The 20,266-nt window shown below is 40.9% G+C and overlaps 1 protein-coding gene across 4 annotated transcripts; it reads right to left on the reverse strand.

The window, feature by feature from the left end:
• Window positions 1-33: 33 nt before the first annotated feature.
• On the reverse strand, window positions 34-19,603 carry LOC135164706 (uncharacterized protein). Of its 4 annotated transcripts, none has more exons than XM_064125316.1 (16): window positions 19,033-19,603; window positions 16,444-16,744; window positions 9,035-9,139; window positions 8,427-8,566; window positions 7,517-7,614; window positions 5,598-5,718; window positions 5,435-5,522; window positions 5,231-5,347; window positions 4,266-4,760; window positions 3,302-3,516; window positions 3,039-3,114; window positions 2,691-2,770; window positions 2,447-2,602; window positions 1,396-1,663; window positions 284-387; window positions 34-166 (listed from the first exon to the last, which is right to left on the reverse strand). In XM_064125316.1, the coding sequence occupies exons 2-16, from the start codon at window positions 16,555-16,557 to the stop codon at window positions 130-132; spliced, it is 2,214 nt and encodes a 737-aa protein (XP_063981386.1). In that variant the 5' UTR covers window positions 16,558-16,744; window positions 19,033-19,603; the 3' UTR covers window positions 34-129. The 4 variants fall into 4 exon arrangements, with proteins under 4 accessions (XP_063981386.1, XP_063981387.1, XP_063981388.1 ...); XM_064125317.1 differs by lacking the exon at window positions 19,033-19,603 and adding an exon at window positions 17,923-18,219; XM_064125318.1 differs by lacking the exon at window positions 19,033-19,603 and adding an exon at window positions 17,767-17,883.
• Window positions 19,604-20,266: the final 663 nt, after the last annotated feature.

Below are 20,266 nucleotides of genomic sequence, written 5' to 3' on the forward strand. Positions count from 1 at the left end.
TCTTCCTTATTTACCAAGAGATCCTATGACTAGTACGATTATCATCATTTATTGAAATACAGAGTTGAACATTTATTAAGTGTACAAAACATTGGTTCACTGTTGGTGCTGATGATCCAAGAATGGAATTCACTTTGGATGGCTCCTAGACCTTCGCGTTAAGGTTCTGAAAGAACGAGCATTTTATCCCCCTTTAGACCAGTATTTTTGGATTAATGCATCGATGGTGACTGTTCGAAAATGATTTGTCGTGCGAAAATCATGCAGGAGATTATCGACTTACGATATAATTGGCTGAAGTACTGCATCCAGAGTAGCATCAACAGGCGAATTTTCTTGATTGGAAGGCAGATCATAGCGCCCATCTCCCAAAAGTGGCATTTGCGTCTACACCAAATTTAAACAATCAACTACAGTACTCAATAATTAGCAGCCTGCACCGAGCTAATATAACGTTATGAATCGAAATACTTTGATACCCCCACACCATTTTCTCCACAACATCATCCATCACACGTAGTGAGCTCTTTTATTTTGGGATATATTTCATGTTTTGCCCTGAAGGATCTCTTTTGTGAAGAAAAGGGGACATTCGATCGATTTGTCATACTTGGGGTCTTATGACAGCTCATTTTTCAAAGTGAATGTGCGACTTGGCTTCGCCTGGGCCAAATAAGGAAATATTGCTTTCTAGAATTTTTCAGAATCAGTTTAATTGAAAAATAAGCCACAATGGAAAGCTGTTCAGTAATTTTTGCATGAGTAGTCATAATATCTAATACGCTACACTAAGACAGACTCCATGAGGAGGTGGATATGAGAGTACTCCGGAGGATCTCATTAAATTCAGAGATGATACAAGCTCCACTCTGTTACATTAACACTTGTTTGACAGTCAATATGCAAATAAGTTCGATTTCTGGACGGGTTCGAATATCGATGGGTTTCCTCTACCAGCATATGGTAACGTAGTCTTCTAATGAATCAAAATGAATTCAAAAACAAGCTCTCTTCGCTGTTTGATCATTGTTATGTGTGATAGACAATATTGTCGAGAAAATGGCATGCCGATGTTGAAATATGCCACTGAATCCATCATCATTTTTCAAGCTAGTAATGTTACACGTAAACTTCCTCTGAAGATACTTGTTCGATTAAATCAATGGGATAAATCAACTCATTCTATTTGACAACTTCAATGCAGTATTTCCCTCCAAATAAAATTTTAGAAAAACAAACTCCACCAAATCTCCAAAATGTCACTCTCCAAAAAATAATTATTAGTAGTAAACTCACTCCTAAGCCAACAAGAAAATAATCAAATGATTATAAAGCAATGAATGAAGCAGAGGCGATCACACAGTGTTATTAATACCAATCTTACGTTGAACCTACCATTCGTGGTGCTCTTGTACTGTCAGCGGAACTTGAACAGCAGCTGGAGAAATCCTGGGGTGTGCTCTCACCGAGTCCGCTGTCCGCATTACTCCCCACGAGTACTCGGCTATTGCGTGCACTCGCATCGTAATCTCTCTTCTCATAATCGTACCTAATATCCGGATACTTTGGTTCATACCGACTGGATCTTATCGAAGTTGCCTCATAAATTCCTTCTCGACTGTGACGTACTCGTCTCTCCCTTCTGTCGATCGTGCCAATCGGTCTGAAAGCGTTAATCTCTTGTTGTCTTCAAACTGCCCCTGTCAGTCAATTCAATTGCTTCTTTTTTCGTACGCTGAGAGAAAAAAATGACCCAACATCGCGAAACTAATTTTGTTAATGAAATAATTGTCGTCACACTGTCCGTTAAACGTCGGTTGATATTGTTGACGCAAATTATGTTCATCACCGGGTGAAATACGATTTTTCCGCAACCTTCACCCCTCAGTTATAAACTTTTTTAGGGCTTTGGGAGGAAATTGCTATATTTCCTCTAGCTCTTACCAAAGTCCTTACTAGCCTCGGCTTCAGTTCAGAAGATAATTGTCCAGATCACCTCACCTCTCTGGGCTTAAAATTTATTAACTTTTTGAGAACAAAAAAAGCTTGGAATAAAAACCCCACAGAGTGGGACAGACCACGTATGGACTCCCTGTCGTTTTTTCTCCCAGTGTATCGAAATAAAGCAATAATTGGTGCTAATGCACGGGTAATAAATAAACAATGTGCGACAGGCTGTTAATAAGTGATTTATTAATGTAAATCATGCTTCGAACGAATAAATAAAGGGCATGCTTAAACTCCAATTCAAATGTACATGCTTCGAATAAATAAAGTAAAAAATAGTCAAACGAATAAACGAGTCATGCATAGTGGGGGGACATTTTTTGTTTTTTTTTGTTTTCGTTTCACTTTTTTTTTCTTTCAGACAATAACTACAGATCCCGTTTCATCCTCCAAAGGAGGGGGATTGTAATGGGCTGATGTCTTCTTGAGATCATCGTACCTAGGTGGTAACGAGGCTTCCACGCCATTCAGACGTGGATTGACAGACGGTTGATGCATCTGGGCAAGTCCCTGGGTTTGTACGACTTTGTAGGATATTTCACGGCGCTGTTGTTCGCTCATGCCTGATGTGTCGATTAAACTAAACTCTAAGTGTCTGCAAATAATTGAAAATTGATTTTTTCGAATTTTATTCAAATTTTGCGATCGTATTTGGGAGATTTTCTGTCGCGTAGGGGACTCACTTTCTAAGTTCGTCGGGCAGTTTTTGGGATGGGGATCGGTGCCTGCTTCTATGTCGTCTTCTGGGCTCTGTATGACTGACCTAGAAATAAGAGAGAAGTTAGATTCAAGTTTCGACGTCTGTATTCAAGAGATGAAACATCATGAACTGATTTGTATCTCGTATGAACAAAAAATTACTGAAATGTTTCATTCACTTAATTTCTTTTGCGTTTATTGCGACAGTCGATGAATTTCACAGAAAGATTTGCCCAGAAAAGTCTCTCGACTTTATAACAACTCGAGTTCATATGTTTCACTACTTCAATACAGAAGTTATTGTTAATAATTCGAACTATGAAGATGCTTGCCACGGCTCTTTGAACTCCTTCTCCTTTCCTCCTCTGGGCCTCCCTCCATTGTGGCTCAGAGTCCACCAATTCATGCCTGCAAGAAATAGAAAATGTTAATGAAAAAAAAGAAAGAATTCTCCCAAACATATTCTATGTGTTGAATTCTCTAGCAAGTTCAGCTTCTTATTTCCACTTCAATCGCAACTGGAAATATGCGAACGTACGGCGATAAGTTTATTATTCATAGTGTAATGCCTCCATAGATGCAATCACATATTCACCGTGAATTTCGTGAACTTCGGTGTTTTCTACGATGCTTTCTATGCCCAGATCTGCTATCGGACCCCCGAGACATCTCAGATTCGCAGTCGGAGTGCCGACTGTGTCTCCTGTGACTGTGGCTGTGACTTCTTCGTCTGTGCCCATTGCGACTGTGACTGTCACCAGAACTCTGGCTCTCAACGGAGCTGCTCCTTCTCTGGAGTCTGCTCAGCAGCTATAGAAAACAGTATCATCAGTAATAGATGAGGTCTATTCCTATTAACTTTGTTTTTCCCTCCGAAGCAAGAAATTTGGGGGTAAGCACCGGGTTGGTAGCCGATGTAATTTTCAAAAGCATCTCTTCGTAATGCCTCGGAGGGAAAAAGAACTTGACGGTCGCATGGGATTCATTTATAAATTCGCTGCTCTCATATTTCGGAGAGAAAAATGAATGAAAGTGTTACGACTCGATGGCAATGTAGCGGAATTGAATTCGATATGGACTCTTTTCAATAGCATAAAGTGCTTTCCGTAGTAGCATTCCTTTTGTGAAGAGGAAATGAGTTTCGAGTTTAATAAAATTTTTTTAATGTCAGAACTCGGCAATACTGGAAGATAGCTACTTAAAAATTCTGGAACCGAGTTTCATTACCAATGCAAGATCGTACAGAGAGAGAGAGAGAGAGTCCCAATTTTTTTTAATTAGTCATTTGATTGTGGGAACTAGGCACTTCTCTCAACATCACACATAACAGAAATCGACCGGTTATTTTTATTTCTGTCCTATTATCTTTTCCATTACTTAAGTAATGATACGAAGCAGGCAAAATAATCCTCTCAGCCCATCAAATCACAATAAAACATGAAATAAAACGGTTTCGAAATGGCCTGAAAAACGATAGTAAACTGGAATAACCATGTAAAAAGGCGGCAGTAATAATATAGTCTTGATCGGGCAATAAAGAAGACAAATATTGGGCTTACAGCAGGTGCAGTTCCTGCTGATCTAACAGAACGTGGGCTTGACGATGTATAAAGTCCACGCGGTTGACTCTGCGTCCATGGTGCACTTCTCGTACTTCTTGGACTGGAATTATTTATGTGCCTTGAGGCACTGCAGTTACTCGAGTTGATCGTAATGTTACGATCGATTGCTGGGGTTTCGACGAACGGTCCAACCATCTCTTGGCCCTCAACTACACGCCTCTGGGCCCTACGACTCGGTGCACGTTGAAATGTTGGCGGTGGATTGCGACGAATCGAGCCCTGATGATGTTTCTCGGAGGTCGGCGGACTGTAAGAACGAAAACGGGAATAGGGACTCAATGGGGGTGGACCTGTGGCCATCAATCTGAAGAAGGCTTGATGCTCTTGGCAGCATTTCCATAAGTGACGACAGGCACCTCTCGACGGTGTCTCGAAGCCGTGAGTTCGTTCCTCCGAGTTCTTTTCACTCACTCGGAGCATGAAGTAACGACCCTGCATATTTTGTTAGAATTATATTTTGTACGGGCAAAGGAGGGAAGTCGGGATAATTACGGCAATTGCAGGAGCTTCGTTCTTAGAAGTTTTCCGAGCAAATGCTGTTAATTTTTATAAACTTTTGAGGCTTCTAAAAGACTTTTGTGTAGCTAAAAAGGTAATCTAAATTAATTAAATAACCACTTCAAATTTCCGTGGGTCTTCATTTAACCGAATTCCAAGATGACGGGGATAGTAATAAACGTTATATGAATTAATTAAGAAAATTCGAAAAGATGGGTAATTTTCTGGCCTTCACAAATTAATCCCTGTGTTATGAAGTTTGAAGTTTCTAATGGATAACGAGACGCGAAGTTTTCATAAAATTGCAAAGTTATAATTGGCTAGGTCCGGGATAACTTCTCCCTTGAATGAGTTTTGAAAAATTAAAAATAATTTTCATAACGTCCCATAATTTTCGAACTCACCTTATAGTACATTTTATTGATCCGTGGCCAGTAATAATTTCCCACTTTGGTTTTATTTCGCAAAAGAATAATTCCACTGGGAGTGAGACCGAGAAAATACTCCACGTTATCTTCTCCCTGAAAAGTCATACCGAATGTTGAAAAATAAAATCCCCTCAAATATTGAAAAGCCAAACTTCTCAGACACCGAAGATAAATATTTACCAATACTGGATGCAAATCAACCCCATACATTTCCAGCCATTTAACTTTATCTAAGTAATTGAGCTCAGCGGCGGAGGGAAGTTGCCCCCTGGAAAAAAAATCATGCACCAATAGAGGAAAACCGATAGGCCATTCCTTCACAAAATAATGTAATCAAACTTACACAAGTGTTTTATGGAGCTCAACGATTCTGGCTTCAAGTTCCGCTGTTTGATTGGCGAGAAATCTGAACTCCGTGACGTACCCGAGGGAATGCCTCCTGGGATCGTAATCACCAAGTTCCGCTAGAGAATAGAGACAAAAAACTGAGTGATAAATTTCAATAAAAATCAAACTAATTTGCGGAAATAAATGAAAAGCTCTGAGCCCTTTCTATCCCCCTTATTCCTGCTAATTCAAGGAATAGCAAAACCACAAATACATTTTCCGCCTTTCTCGTTACGCTCGAGAACTTGAAACGATTAACGGCGCAATCGTCATGGCACGCGTTCATTAAAGAATATGAAAAGGGAACGTAAAAAGTTGGAGTACAGAACGAACGAGGAATTACACATTCCGAGTAACAAGGAAGACCACAGATCGATTAGCTTCAAGTGTAACTCGAGCCGCTCTTTAACGACTTCAAAAACCACCAGCAAACCAATGCCGTATTATATTTCCAATGCGTCTGAAGGCCCTCAACCACCAGCAACACTGGAGACCTGACGGATGCATCATTCAAACAATAATGCTGTACTTTGTTTGTAATTAAATGACCTGACTTTGATGGATGTCTGGTGTGTTGGCCAATGGTTTTATATTTACAGCCCCCTAAAGGCACTTGGGTTTATGCTCGAAATCTCGCCACTAATGGTCTGTTCCGCAACAGCTAGAATCTTTTATAACATGAAATTTAACATCGTGGAAATTTAACTACGTATCATCATATAAAACGTCTAAATGAAGTTGAAGGTGAAATGGAATTTTTTTTAAGTACATCATTAAAATTGTCATCATGCACCAAGTGCACTTGTCACAGCATTTCTCTCATTCCTATTTACTTAAAAATATAAATTATCACGAGGAGGTGAGTGTATTCGCTCAGAGGGTTGAAGGTGGGGGGACAATGGTTTGATGAGATAGAAATCGGGAGGCCATCGGTGTCATTATCTCTGGAAGCCATTATCTCAAATAGAATCAAAATAGTTCTATTAATCTCCGTAAGACTTGAGGATAATGGAAGGTCGAATGGAAAACATGGGATAGACTGAATGAGGAATAATGATCATTTAAGGAGGGTCAGATAAGATTAATAAATAAAATATGTGGAAGGAATTACTGGTTCGCGATAACGTTGAATTGAAGGCGACTGGTTAATTCATAAGAGTGCACATCGTGTACTCTCGGAGGCCTTCAATCTCATGAGTTATTTCACATATTACTCCGGTCAAACCACAGAATCTCGGTGAAATACAGGGAGTACCTCGGTTGGTAGTTTATATTATTCTTATTTCTCTTTCCCTTTCATTTGGTCAAAAAGATCCTCGGCAAGAAGACCCCGTTGGCTCTATTTTCTTCTGTCCTCTCCCCTCCCTCTCCCTCCCGGGTAGGACATATAAACGACCAACATTCATTCCTTGTATCTTTTGATGCGCGATGAGACGGCAAACATTTGCCACGTATATCTCTATTTGCCCGCAACTTTGAATCTCGCGGTTGATAACTGCGGAAAACCCAAATGTCTTTTGCCTCTTCTCTTCTTTTCATCTTCCACATCTTTCACAATTTTTTTTTCATATTTCTTTAATTTTTTCCGACTTTTTGCCATTACTTTTATAATTTCATGTCGCAGGGGGTGTAAGGATGGGCATGAGGAAGTGCGGGAAAGTCTTTGTGGGGGATCAGAGACAATTGTGTCGGGCGTCAAGATTTTTTTCCCGAGTTAATGCATTCGCCGCGTCTTTTGTGCGTTTGTATAGGTTTCAAGTATTGCGCCCAGACTTTGATAATTGTTTTTTTGAGGGGTGGGATTAATGATGGTCTCTGGGTGGTGCCTGGTGAAAAATTATTTGAATTTTATTTTACATCTGATCATGTACTCACACTGTACGACATAAGCACCGAGTTCTGCTGCCAGATCGAAAGACACCGGCAGCCTTCCCTGAACAATGTCCTGTTTGACTTGTAGGAAAAATTGATACCTGCAACAACAGCCAAACAAAAAAGAACATAATGAAGCAAAGAAATTAGATGAGACTCTGCAATTTGAGGGTTGTCAGGGAATAGGGCCCCCCTGGGCATACGCCAAGAGTCCCAGGGATAATTCACCGATCGGAAGGAGAACCTGGAAGCGACGTGAATTCGAACATCCAACATGAAATGATGGCTACTCTATAATTTACCCCTTCTCGTTTCGCTGGGTAATTGGTGCGTTCCGTTAATTGTTGGGTCGATTTCTTCAAGCCAACTTTGGACCCCCCGATTGCAATCCTCTCACCCTTTTCCCAAACTCTAAACAAGATTAGAATCTCTTTTTTCGCCTATCCCTCCACACTCCCCGTCTTTATCTGTCTTCAACAAAGTAGCTCATTTAACCCCATTGAGTTCAAGGGGGAATTAACGAGTTTCGTTCATTTCAATGGCTTCATTTCGTTTGATCAACTTTGTCGTTTAATTCCTGTACTGAATAGCGAGTCAATTTAAACGGTTTTATTATGTCGAATGGACTGGTATTTCAATGGAAATGTTCATGAATAGATTTGTTTTTCTCAGAAATAGCGCTGTAATTGAGATAGGGACTGGTCGGGCTATTGTCGAGAGACACAATTTATCGGCTGGAGCATAAAGTGATCAAACGAAATGAATTTCATGCTCAACCAGATAAACGATGTGTATGCTCAATATTTTAAGTATAAAATCTCCATATATATTGATTATTATGAGTAGGTAAATTTGTGTTTTCAATATTGAATGGAATGATTATTTTTAAGCTCAGTTTCTAGTCCCTTCCTACCTTGTGATCTCCTCGATGAGTTTGCATGGATCAGCTGCGTAGAATTTCACCCCAAAGTAGAGAGTATGAGTATCTGGCATTGGATCCCCCTTCCTCACCTTCAATTGCTTGCCAATTTTTTTGCTGGGGTCGAGCCATTGCTGTCAGGCAATCAACAACGAAAAAAGAACTATAAACATCAATAACAGAAATGCAATACAATCTAATCGGTGGGCTGTAGCAGACCGGAAATTACGTCCAAACTTTGACGATGATCTGGAATGCTTCCCCACCAATTTGATAGAGTCAAATTCCACCTCAAGTGAGGGAAACGTCGAGTTATCAACGATGGCATTCCTATAAGCCCGGTAAGGATTTACGTTTCTGGGGAATTAATTTGAAAAGGGTGAATTCAATTTGAGTTTAGTTGGGCCCAAGTATAGCGACGAGGGACAGATATGGTGGGGAGGGGGAGGTGGCAATCGGCAGCAGACTATCGTCAATTTAACGAGAAATTTTCGATAATTTTGTTTGTCCCTCCTCTCCCATTACTTTCTCCATCCAATTCCCATTCCATTTCATTTGTAATCCGATTTTAGACTCAGACATATTATTATTGTTTCTCTTACCGTCTGGTTCTCATGATCCAGGTAACGAAGGCCAAAATACGCGGTCTCCAGGAGGTTTAGATGCCGGAAAACACGGTCGAGTAACTCTTGACCGAGATTTGAGCTCTAAAAAAAGCCATAAACATTGCGATTAATCATTAAATAAATTGAACCAGTAAATTTGTCTAAACTATCGGAGAGCCTGGGGCATTTTGTTATCCCATAATGGAGAAACAATTGAAATAAACAATGAGTGTCCTAAAGTCCAGTTTCAAAGAATAATCCAATGGATTATGACAAAATTTTCGTCATCAAGATGAAACCCTGCATTCATCCCCGTATGCATTGGTGCACCGAGGCTGAACGTATATGCACGAAAGTCGGTCTGGTACCCGAGATTGAAATCGGTGGTTTCCTGTTCCCACTGGAGCCAGGCGTCCGTGACGTCCATTTGTTTTCCCCTCTGGCTTGAGGTCCTCCTCGCCCCTCGCCTTCGCGCGAGTAACACGAGGACATGCACGACTGACAGAGCACACGGGCGACGCCCTCTCTGTACGTGGCTAGAACGCGATAGACCTCACCCTCACCTCATGATGCCTCTTTCCAAAACATGTATATAATGCAAGGCGTTGTAGCCAGGAGGGAAAAAAAAGAGGAGTAAGTGAAGTAAAAAAAAAGCATCTCAACGAAACACAGATAGGAATGAAACAAAGAGAGGGCTGGGGGAGAAAAAGTGGAGAAATGCCGTGCGTGTTCGGGGTCAATCTTTGGCTCATCCCAGCAGACCCTCTGGAATCACTGAAAAATAGCTGAAAGAGGTTTGCCACAATTTTTTTATCATATTTTTTCCCAACATCAAACGCTCACGCCGTGTAATTAGCGATCATTTTGCGTTCTCGTTGGATTCACCTCGTTTACAAGTAAGGTAGGGGAATTCTGCCTCTCGAGATGATTCACATCTTGAATTGGCTGAGGGAATTTTCCTTGATTTTTTCATTAATTTTTTTCCATACAGGGGTGAAACTTACTAGCGTCACGCACACATAACTAAACTCGCTTTCAATCGTTGGCTATACCTCGATATCCACGTTGTATTATAGAGGCAAAGATAGATAGCTGTTAGATAGTGAGATGAAAAAAAGACGGTTGGGCTTTAAGTCGAGCACAGAAGAGGTGCCCCCGCCCCACCCCCCTTAAGAAACATTTCTACTTTCAAATGCCTCTGACGTGTATGCCCCCCTTTATTCCCTCTTGGTTCTTTTTTCCATCTCTTGTTTCGGTATTTTTTCCCTACCTTTCGTCTGTTGCTCCTCTCGTTCCTTCCATTCGGGGTCAATGGCAACGTCTTGGAAATACTGTACAAGAGAGGAGCAACGGAGGAGAGGGCATATAGACACAAAGGCAACTTACAAAAGTTTATTGCGTATTTCATGGCCCATATAGAGAGATGAATATTCTTTTTATTCGGACTTTTATGGTAAATAATAAAGACACTGCACCATGAATAACTCCCGCAGTGGAAAAAAAAGAGAGTGACATTTATTATTTTAAGACAACGCCGCAAGATTTTTTTCTTTTAACACCGGTGTATTTTACTTTCTGGGGAAGGTATTGTTTTGATTTTTTACCATCATCATCCTACCTTCTGTTTCATTCTGTACAGATACCGTATAGCCACCACGTACTTTGGAGTGTCGGGGGATGTATACGTGAGTGCACGCAGCATTTGGCGAATGGTTGGGAAAGACGAGAGAGACGAGTACAACATTGTGACGGGGGGCTCACCTCCGTGGAGTCACTGCTCGTTTATGCTGGACATTTTCCGTATAACGTTTCTGTGGTGATTTGCTTTTTTTGGGATAATTCTCTCTTGTTGGGGTTTCGGTGGGGTTTTTTTTTTTTGAGAATGGACTGGCGAGTCACGCTTGGTATACCCGGACCATGGGGCAACCGTGGCACATACCGATGTATACGATGGATCCGCCTTGAATGATAATTTCGTTGAGTGGAATAAGGGAATTAACATTTGAATAGGAGGAAAGTTATTTTTGAGAGGACAGAGTAGGAAGCTTAATGATGCTTTTCATGTTTTCTATGAATTCCAGGATTTCACGAGGACATGCTGCCCGGATAAACGAAAGCTTTGAGTATTACGGAAATGAAATTAATTCGGTTGTGAAGTTGTAAAGAAATTACGGATATCTGAGTAGCGAACGTCAGAGCTTTCGATTGAATCCCAGTGGAATCTAAAGAACTTTTCGAATATTTAAAAAATATTTTATTAACACGACATTTCAAATAATTTTTTTTTCCTTTAAAACCCAAAGTTGCATCCACTGATCACCGGTCCGTTACTCTCAAAATCCAGCCGTCAGGGGTCTTAATATTTCCCAATGGAACTCAACTCCTCAACAATTATAATTTGACTCTGTTCTTCGTTATGAAGCAGTGAATAAATTTCCAGTGAAAATAAATTAGAAAAAGAATTCCAAGATGCTTTCAACGGGAAATAAACCTGCACCTCCTGGGATCACCGGCGCGTAAATCGTAACAAACCGGATTATCTCATCTTGTTAACTTTGGGATTATTTCATTAACGAATGTTTCAAAATGAATGTTGAGAGGTCACCCTTTATGGGAATATTCCCAGCCATTCCAAAAGTCCGACTATTGCACCGGGAAAACATTGTTGATTCAGGAGGTAAGTGCGAATATATCTTGCGATTCAACCCACAATAAATGATACCGAGCACACACAGGGAGAAAAGGGACGAACCCGAGAAAAATTATGCAACGACTCAGGTAATCAATTCAGATAATCATTTCTGCTGGAACATTTTTTTATTCGTGAAATTTGATCTAGAATCCTTGGAGTTGATAGAGCCAGTCAATTACCGGTCTTCATTGCTGCTACCAAAGTGTAGGAACTTGCGCTTGGCTCTGAAGCCCCGCACGCCTTTTTTCCTCAAATATAATAATATCCTCATTAAACCTCACGCGAGATATTCCCCATGTACTCGTTACACTACAAAAACCCTGATACGTATTTCCTCCTCAAATCCGTGTAATTGACTTCAACACTTCGATGATTTTCATTCGCTCCATAGGTAGACAAAAAAATAATCCCGTGCATTTTGAGCCACGTGGTGCGAAGTTGAGGAACGAGGTGCCTTACAGACACCACCGGCACGCAAGGTCGTATGAACAAATAAACGAGAACCTGAGCCACATAATGAAAGTGTGCTCGCTGCGGCTAGCAGTTGAACGGGTAAAAGGCAACACAAGACGATAAATAAAAATAAAACATCTTCGGGGAGACATGAGAGAAAGAGAGGGTCGACGAAATGAAAGAAAAGAAAGAGTGAGAGAAGCGACTGGTGCCCCAGGCGACTCTGGATGCCCGGGTAGTTATAGGTGGCATACAGGGATCCGAGTAATCATCTTTGGGGCTCGCGTGCGTTCGATGTTGCGCGCGGGGCCACGGCCTAGCCCCACGGCGTTATTCGCTTTCGTTTGGACGCCGGTGTATACTAAAGCTTCAGTGTGCTGTGCAACCGTTTATTTAACCATTTCTCGATGGGTGTATCAGCCCCCCAGCGAGGTTTGAGGTACATCTACGTTTCGTGGGAATCGCTACCCTCCACGGTCCACTCCAATTTTATTTTTTACATTCTTTTCATCGATTTCATTCTGTCTCGGTGCTGCCGACGATGAGTCTAATTTCCTGGTTATTCAAGGATTATTCACTCCTTGACGGACATTGTTAGACGTCTGGACAGTGCACTATGAGAAATTCACACGTCGAAGAAATTTTCTTTGCTGAATTCCTTCATTTCCACCGACTGTAAATTCACTCGTCAGATTTTTAATAAAATTTTTAATAAATTATCATCGTGGAGGGATAGGAAGGGTCGCAATATCCGCGGAGATTTACTGGATTTTTTCAATTTACCCGAAAGAATTCAACTTCTCTCGTCATGATAGCGTAAATCATATGCTAATACTTGTTGTAGTATGCCGGAAGGGCTTACCTCTATCCGGTCGTATTATCTCCCATGTCTCGCCATGTATAAAGCTTTCTTCGTATTTCCAGACTTCTATATAATACACGTTATATTCGCAAAGGGACCGGTCCATCTCATCCGTTTATATGCTGTAGCTCTTCTGTAGTCGTCCCGGAAGACGCAACACCACGGTGCTGAACAGTTTGTCAGTATATGCCCTCCCTCTTTCCACTCATTTGGTTCTCACCCCCTCAAGCCCCCTCATGGTCGGTGCTAACGTATTCCCACAGACCGCGGGTATCCAACAAGCTACTATCTACTACTAGTTGTCTCGTCCTCTCTCACCCCAGCGATAATTAATGCTCGCACGTTACGCGCTTCGTTAGCTATCCAACGGCTGTATTTCCGCCTACCAGTCATTGGATTGATCGATGACCAATTAGAATGTATTCAGTATTTTTTTATATCTTTTTTCCTGACTTCTTGTTTCCAGCTTTATCAATTTAATTTACAAGTAAAAAATATTGTGGAGCTAATTTGAAATTTAGGGATCGAACAGTGGAATTGGACCTGGGGAATTTCATTCCCAAACTACGAAAAAATCGGGAGAACTCATTTAGTAAGAAACATACTCTGGTGTTGTTTTCAATTCGTATTCTGTCAAAAATTTAATTGAGCATGATGATCTTTAACTTTTGTGAATTAGGAACAATTAGGATGTCTTCAAGTAATCGAGATAATCCGTAACATAAATAGAGAAACGCTTGTGTGTTAAATCGAATCACCGGTAGATTCCAGAATGCATTTAATCGATACAGAATGCATAATTGATGAATTTATTCCGTTCTCCCAAAGCAAGTTACTTAATTGGAATAAATTACGTATCTTGACACATCACTTTCCATCCCATCAATTTTTTTATCATAAACAGTCTTTTCCATTTCAAATTTAGGTAATTGTACCCAGCGAACTTTTAATGGCTTAATTTTTCCGCGAAACTCCTGTATTAAATTGTTCAACAAAAACGAAATACCACCAGAATTTTTTCCGTGTCAATTATTTATAAAACCTCGTTTTAATTTTTTTTGTCACGTCAGTTATTTCTTACGTCTCACAACCGAAGAGGGAAGGATAATTGAATGGGTTGAAGCGTTTGTGACAATTGAGATAAATTGTTTCCAAATAACTCTGTAATGGATCTGAAATTTCAGGGGAAAGGTAGAGAAGAAGGCACGTGCATAACTGATCCTCCAGGAATTTGCCCTCTCTTGTTCACGCCCTCCGCCCGAATTTCTTGCAAGTTACGTTTGAGGGGGAGAGCGAGGATGAGAGAAAAAAAAATGAAAAAACGGAAACAAGAATACCGCGGAAGATGCCCGCGGGCGCTAGCCACCTAAAAGCGCATGAATTAGTAGGGCGTTGAGAATGGAAGAGGACTTCGAAGGGTTGTAGCACCAATTTTGGGGTATCAGCTAATAACAGAGCGCGTAGCCAATTCCGCTGTTGTGTTCGCTCCATTGCTCCATGACTTTATATCTATGGATTTTTTTGGAATGCACCCTTTTACGAGCATAACACAAATGTTTATGAGTATGAGATGGACGTTTTGCGATTTTAATCGGAAAAATAGGCCTCTAACCTGAGGAAAAAATAGCGGAAACATGTGCATGCGTTGGGCAATGAAGTTGAGAGCGGGGAAAATGGGCACTTTTGACGTTTTTCTTCACGGTCATAACTCAGAAATAATCCACGCCATGGTTTGAGGGTACTAAAACACACGAGCCCTAATTACATGGGTCAATAGACCCAGGGCCAACCATTATCCTCAAAGGCTTCTGACAGCGAGAGCATTTGACGAAGCGAGCGGTTCTAGCGGGTACGAAAGTCAAGAAATTGGGTACATTGTGGAGAACCATCCCAGCGAGAACAATGAAAATACAATACTCATTAGAGGATTTAATTAATCAAAAGCTTCAATTGCGAACGCAGTCACCCTCTTGTTGAATGCAGATCCGAAAATCCTTCAACTTCTGCAGAATATTAAAAATTCATTCCCTCATGTTGAACAATTCTAGATTTTTACGGAAAGAATCTCTCGAGATTTTGTTCAATTTAAACAATAGTTTTCTCAAAATCAGCGAAATGCTATTGAAAACATCGGCTTAGTTACCCTTCTGACTAAAACAAGCCCGCAGATACTTCAACCGGGAATTTGAAAATACGAGAAGAGCTTTTCAATGCTCTCAGACTTGCCAGCAATACTTCACAATAAGAGGAAAAACGTGAAAATTTTCGTTAACATAATACCGAACGGAAGGAGCACAACGAGGAGAGGTGGAATATAAAATCGTGTATGCCTGCGAGCTACTCCATTAAGTAATTTCGATTTCCTCTCCCTCCATCGCCCTCCAGCCTATGGAGTTTTCGTTTGGCGGCTAATATAAGCGCAGGGAACAATGTTGAGCCTAGAGGAGGGGTGGAGCTCTCAGAAAGCACTCGGCAACTCGTTCGGGATTTTTTTTTTCGGTGGGAATGGGACTCGGAGAACACCCGGGAGTGTGGAGGGAAACGTAGCTTGCATGTTTGTCTTGATGAATGGGATGTGATACGTTTCATCCCATTAGACTTCCGATGCGCTGGATTTTTCCAGGGTTTTAATTTTGATATTTCAGTATTATCATGCCCTATGCTCGTCACCCCTTTGCATTCGTGCAGGGAAGTAGTGAACGGTAACAAGTCGATTCCTCACATTTCGTTAAATACGCATGTATGGGATTATTTGCATCGCGACTGATTTATTACTAAATGTCAGGGGATATTCATTGTTTAAAATTTCTTCACCTGTAGAAATGTGTTTTGGCATTTGACGTGTGGAATACATTGTTGAAGATTTTGAATTTTCTATGTTATATCGAGCCAACATAAATCATTGAGTGTGAAGTAGTACAGTTCATACCTGAGCATTAGAAAATAGATCGCCCTCCCCCACGAGCATGATTGCCTTCCCAGCCGGAGGCGAGGTTCGCAAGCACGTGGGGAGAATGACATGCTTTCCATGGCGAGGTGTGGACATTATTTGTCATGTTTTCTTCAATTGTTCGCTGATGAATGGATGGAATGGAGTCTCTTCCACTCCCTAATTGTAATTTATTCGTTGATAGATTTTTTTAATGGTTTATTTTGCTCATTTCAAATATCGCTTCTTCTATGATGACTAAAAAAATGTTTTGACAAACATTTTGATCGTATGTTAGGATTCAAACGAATCATAGCTTAAAATTGTCATATTTGCATTTGTCACGAGATTATCCCCTAGCGCATCACAAATTTTTTCCCGAATGCCAGTTGAGCCGAGGCAAATCCCTCAGATTCAGAGATTCTTTCGATTTTGAAAGGGTTAAAGATCATAATTAATCAAGTACTCACCAGTACATCCTGCAGTAATTCGTGTTCATCCAGAAGAATGACCTTGCAGTGGAGAATCCGAGGCCTACGACTTCCAGTGGGCCTCAGTCCAGGACACAGCCATTCGACCACCATCCTTTTTCCACTTCTTTTCTCTCTCGCTCTTCCGTCACTGTTTTTTCTTTATTTAACGCCTCTCGGCTGAACCCAGCGTGACCCTCCCTATCCTCTTCTCACCACTTCTGTTTGATCCTCGGTGCTGACTATCTAATTCCCTCTCAGCCCGTTTTCTCAGCTTCAATTTATTCCATTTTCTTTCATCCTGATGGAGAAGAAGGTAAATTTGAATTTTTATCATTGTTTTAATTTTTTTTATCCGGCATTTCATTAGTCGCGACAATTAATAGTTTCAAATTGGAATAGAGAGGGCAGGGGAATATTCTATTGGCTTGAATGCAAATTGAGGACAAGGGTTTTAAATTCTGCAATGAGATAAAACTTGAATTTATTATTGAATCAGAGAGATGGTTAATTCCACTTGACTTTTTCTGTGGCAATTTTTTTATAGAATATTCAGTTATGCTTTTCATTCTCGAGATTCTGGGTTATAATTTTTTTGATTCATTCTCACAGTAGATGCGACGTGTCGTGATGAAGAGGAACTAAATAAAAATTTACTCCCCCACCTGTCGTGAGGTATTTTTTTTATTCCCGATCTGGAGTACCCATTTTATCTATGAGGTTTTTTGTGGTCTTCTTGGGTTCCCTCCTATTTACTCCAAAATGTTATCCACCTACCACATCATCAGATGAATGCAACGCAAACTCCTGTCTTTAGTCTAATTATAAAAACGCGGAACGCTTGATAATTTTGCGTGTCGTGAAAGTTTAAAACCATTTCCTAACAATGGAGGAGGTTTCTTGACAATTGACTCTGTAATTGTCACTCTCTGCGGCCTTTTTAACTTTATGGTCTAAAATCGCTTCCAAGAAATTCGTAATTTATTCTTTAATGCGTCTGTAATATCTGAAAATTGTCTCAACATTTTCTCAAATATTTTGTGACTTGAAAATATAATTTGATAAAAAATTTCCTGCGGCTGCCAATACACTTCCCCAGGCATTGATATTGAATCTCCCTAGGCTGAGATCCAGAATCAATACATCAGCCAACTAATTCATGAGAAAATTATGCTAATCATCCATCAAAAGATGAATTCCCAAACGAACCATCACTCAGCAGTTCCCCCCCCCCATTTCTCCATCATTCCCCTACAATTCAGATTAGGCAAACTGAAGGACTAAATGACTCGTAGGCGAGTGTCAATGGCCTTGAGAGTATACCAGGAATATCTCCAATCGGATAATGCCACTCGATCTGGTTTCTCCCGGCGGGAAATGATACTCTTTTTCTTCACTCACAAATTCCAATTATCTAACTTTCATGGGCAACTGCACTCAATTTACCCAAAGTACAAGGGAATAAAAAACCTCTCTCACCATCCAATTGTCCCATACTAGTGCGATGAATTTTCCCTCCCGTTATATCCTATTAATACCGTTACAAAAACCCTCTCGTATGCAACACAATTCTGCACATTGCGAAAAAAAACACGTCATACACACGATTCTTCACAGTTCGCTGTTTGAGCGACAGACACCACGCACGTGCACGAGTGGGAGGACTTTAGAATCACCGTCGGTTTTTTCTCGTTCACCGGCATAACGAGCGCACCATGCTACACAGAGAACCCCGTAATTTCGACATTTCAACAGTCACTCGACGATTTCCCTCTCATATTAACAAAAAAAAAACGAACAAGAACTAATGAAAAAAGATCCCACAGATGTGAATTAAAGCCTGAGAAGGATCTCATATCCAATTAATATTAATTTTCGCTATGAAATTTTAATTCGACCTCCGGTACACGGAGTAAAAAAATCTCCACGTGATGAATGAGATTTTTTATTAACCCGAGCATCTATGGGAAGGAAAAAAAAAATCCCCCCGCCGCGTGGACGAGGTATGCAACCCTCATCGAGCACTCAATACTCCATGAAATCCCGAATTTCATCACTCCTAATTAATTAAAACCTGTTTTGTCCCCACATTTCTTCGCTCCCCCTCCCCACAATCGTGTCAGAACATTGAATTTAATAACCCAGCATGCACAAAGTGGAAATTCACATGCACATGCATTGCAATGTATTCCCGGGAGTATCCGGGATGTTGTATGCACGAGCATCAAGGAGAAACTGAAAAAAAAATCCCACAAAAAATACACACGATCCCTCCTCGCCTATTGTCTTCATTCCAAATGAAATGGGAAATATCCACATAGTTCTATACCTCGCAATTACCATGAAACTATTTCCCACATGAAACCCCCATAACGAATGCATAAAACTCATTGCAACTGATTGCAGAACAATGCCAAACATATTTCACCACTAATTCTACATGAAACTAACAATGAGGAAATAAAAATAATACGGAGTCAATGTCCTCGACATTGAGCCCAGGTACCACCGGTGGCATTCCTTCATGTAATGTGAACCAACGTAAAGTCTGTCACAAACGATCAATAAAAAATCGCTTTGAATACGAACCTATGATGAGACATAGCTGTCACTGTCATTCGCATTGAAATTCTCCAGCGAATTGAAGTATCAGCGGCTCCACAAAAAGAAATTTTTTTTTTAAATCACACGAAATTTCAAAACATATCACAGGTGATTCCGACAACTGGTGCGGTTTGAATTTATCCCACTGGGCCAATGAATCGTCCGGGAAATGGCGGCAATGCTGTGTTTATTCGAAAAACTGACGAAAACAAGAGAACGAAAACGTCTAGGTGGTGACCGTGGCAGTGGTTTGGATCGGACTGAGCCAAGTCAACTGGACGATTGGAATATGCCTCTTGCCTTCTCTCCTGCCACCGGCCTCAGCCGTTTGCTACCCTCCTCCTCTCGCTCCTCTTCTTCTTCTCCCATTCCCTTCGTTTCTCCTCTTGCCTTTCCTTTCGTTATGGAGTGTGTTGTATCCATGGTCGTTGCGCACACACTTAGCCCGCGCATTTATGCATAATACCAAAACTCATATGTACATACACCTGGAAGTGTACATACGGGAGAGATGAACCAAGAAGCCTTCGTCGTGATACCAACGACAGGGACGGACGTACGACTGACACCATCGAACATTTTATCTTTAATTACTTGTGGTCATTAGTTCCTGTCTTTCAGCGACAAATCAGCCCAATATCCGCCAGGACACTTATCATTTAATATTTGATAAGGCTCCATATTCGTGGAAATTAAAAAATTATGCAGCTTGCCTGACAAATTCGATGGTTGAGAAAACTTTTATCAGCATGTGAAGTACAATCACCGATACAACGAGCCCCGAAGACATCCCGTCGATTTTTCATCTTTTGTTTCCATACGCAACCACCGCGTGCCGGCTAACCCTCTCGATTCCACTCGTCATCTTTTGATGGCTCTTGAGCAACGCTTCTAGGCATTCAGTCGACCACATTGATTTTTTTCAATCGTTTGTCGTGGCTTCTTTCCAATGGTTTTTTGGACTGCAGATTTTTTTCTCCATCCCTTTGTGAATTCTCTTTAGTCTTCTGGACGTGCCGTTGACACTGTTTAAAGTGGGTCAACTGGTCTCGACGATCTGGTTTCGCCGAGGTTTTTTTACGGTTTTTGATCCAAAGGCTTGGATGGCTAATCCTCGACTCCTGTCGGATTTGCAAGTAAAATGTTGTGGGAAGCCGGGTGAGTGTTTTTATTATTTTTAGGGGCGATGACATGAATATTCAGGGGTGTTTTGTTGGGA

This window comes from Diachasmimorpha longicaudata, chromosome 7, assembly GCF_034640455.1.
Source record: "Diachasmimorpha longicaudata isolate KC_UGA_2023 chromosome 7, iyDiaLong2, whole genome shotgun sequence".
Classification (NCBI taxonomy): domain Eukaryota; kingdom Metazoa; phylum Arthropoda; class Insecta; order Hymenoptera; family Braconidae; genus Diachasmimorpha; species Diachasmimorpha longicaudata.

Excerpts from the sequence above, each read along its gene's own strand:
- LOC135164706 (XM_064125316.1), bottom strand. The coding sequence starts at position 16,557 with ATGGTGGTCGAATGGCTGTGTCCTGGACTGAGGCCCACTGGAAGTCGT. Across the intron at positions 9,140-16,443 it reads AATTACTGCAGGATGTACTG|AGCTCAAATCTCGGTCAAGA; the intron begins GTGAGTACTTGA and ends GGCTTTTTTTAG. Across the intron at positions 1,664-2,446 it reads GAAGCCTCGTTACCACCTAG|ACCGATTGGCACGATCGACA; the intron begins GTACGATGATCT and ends TAACGCTTTCAG.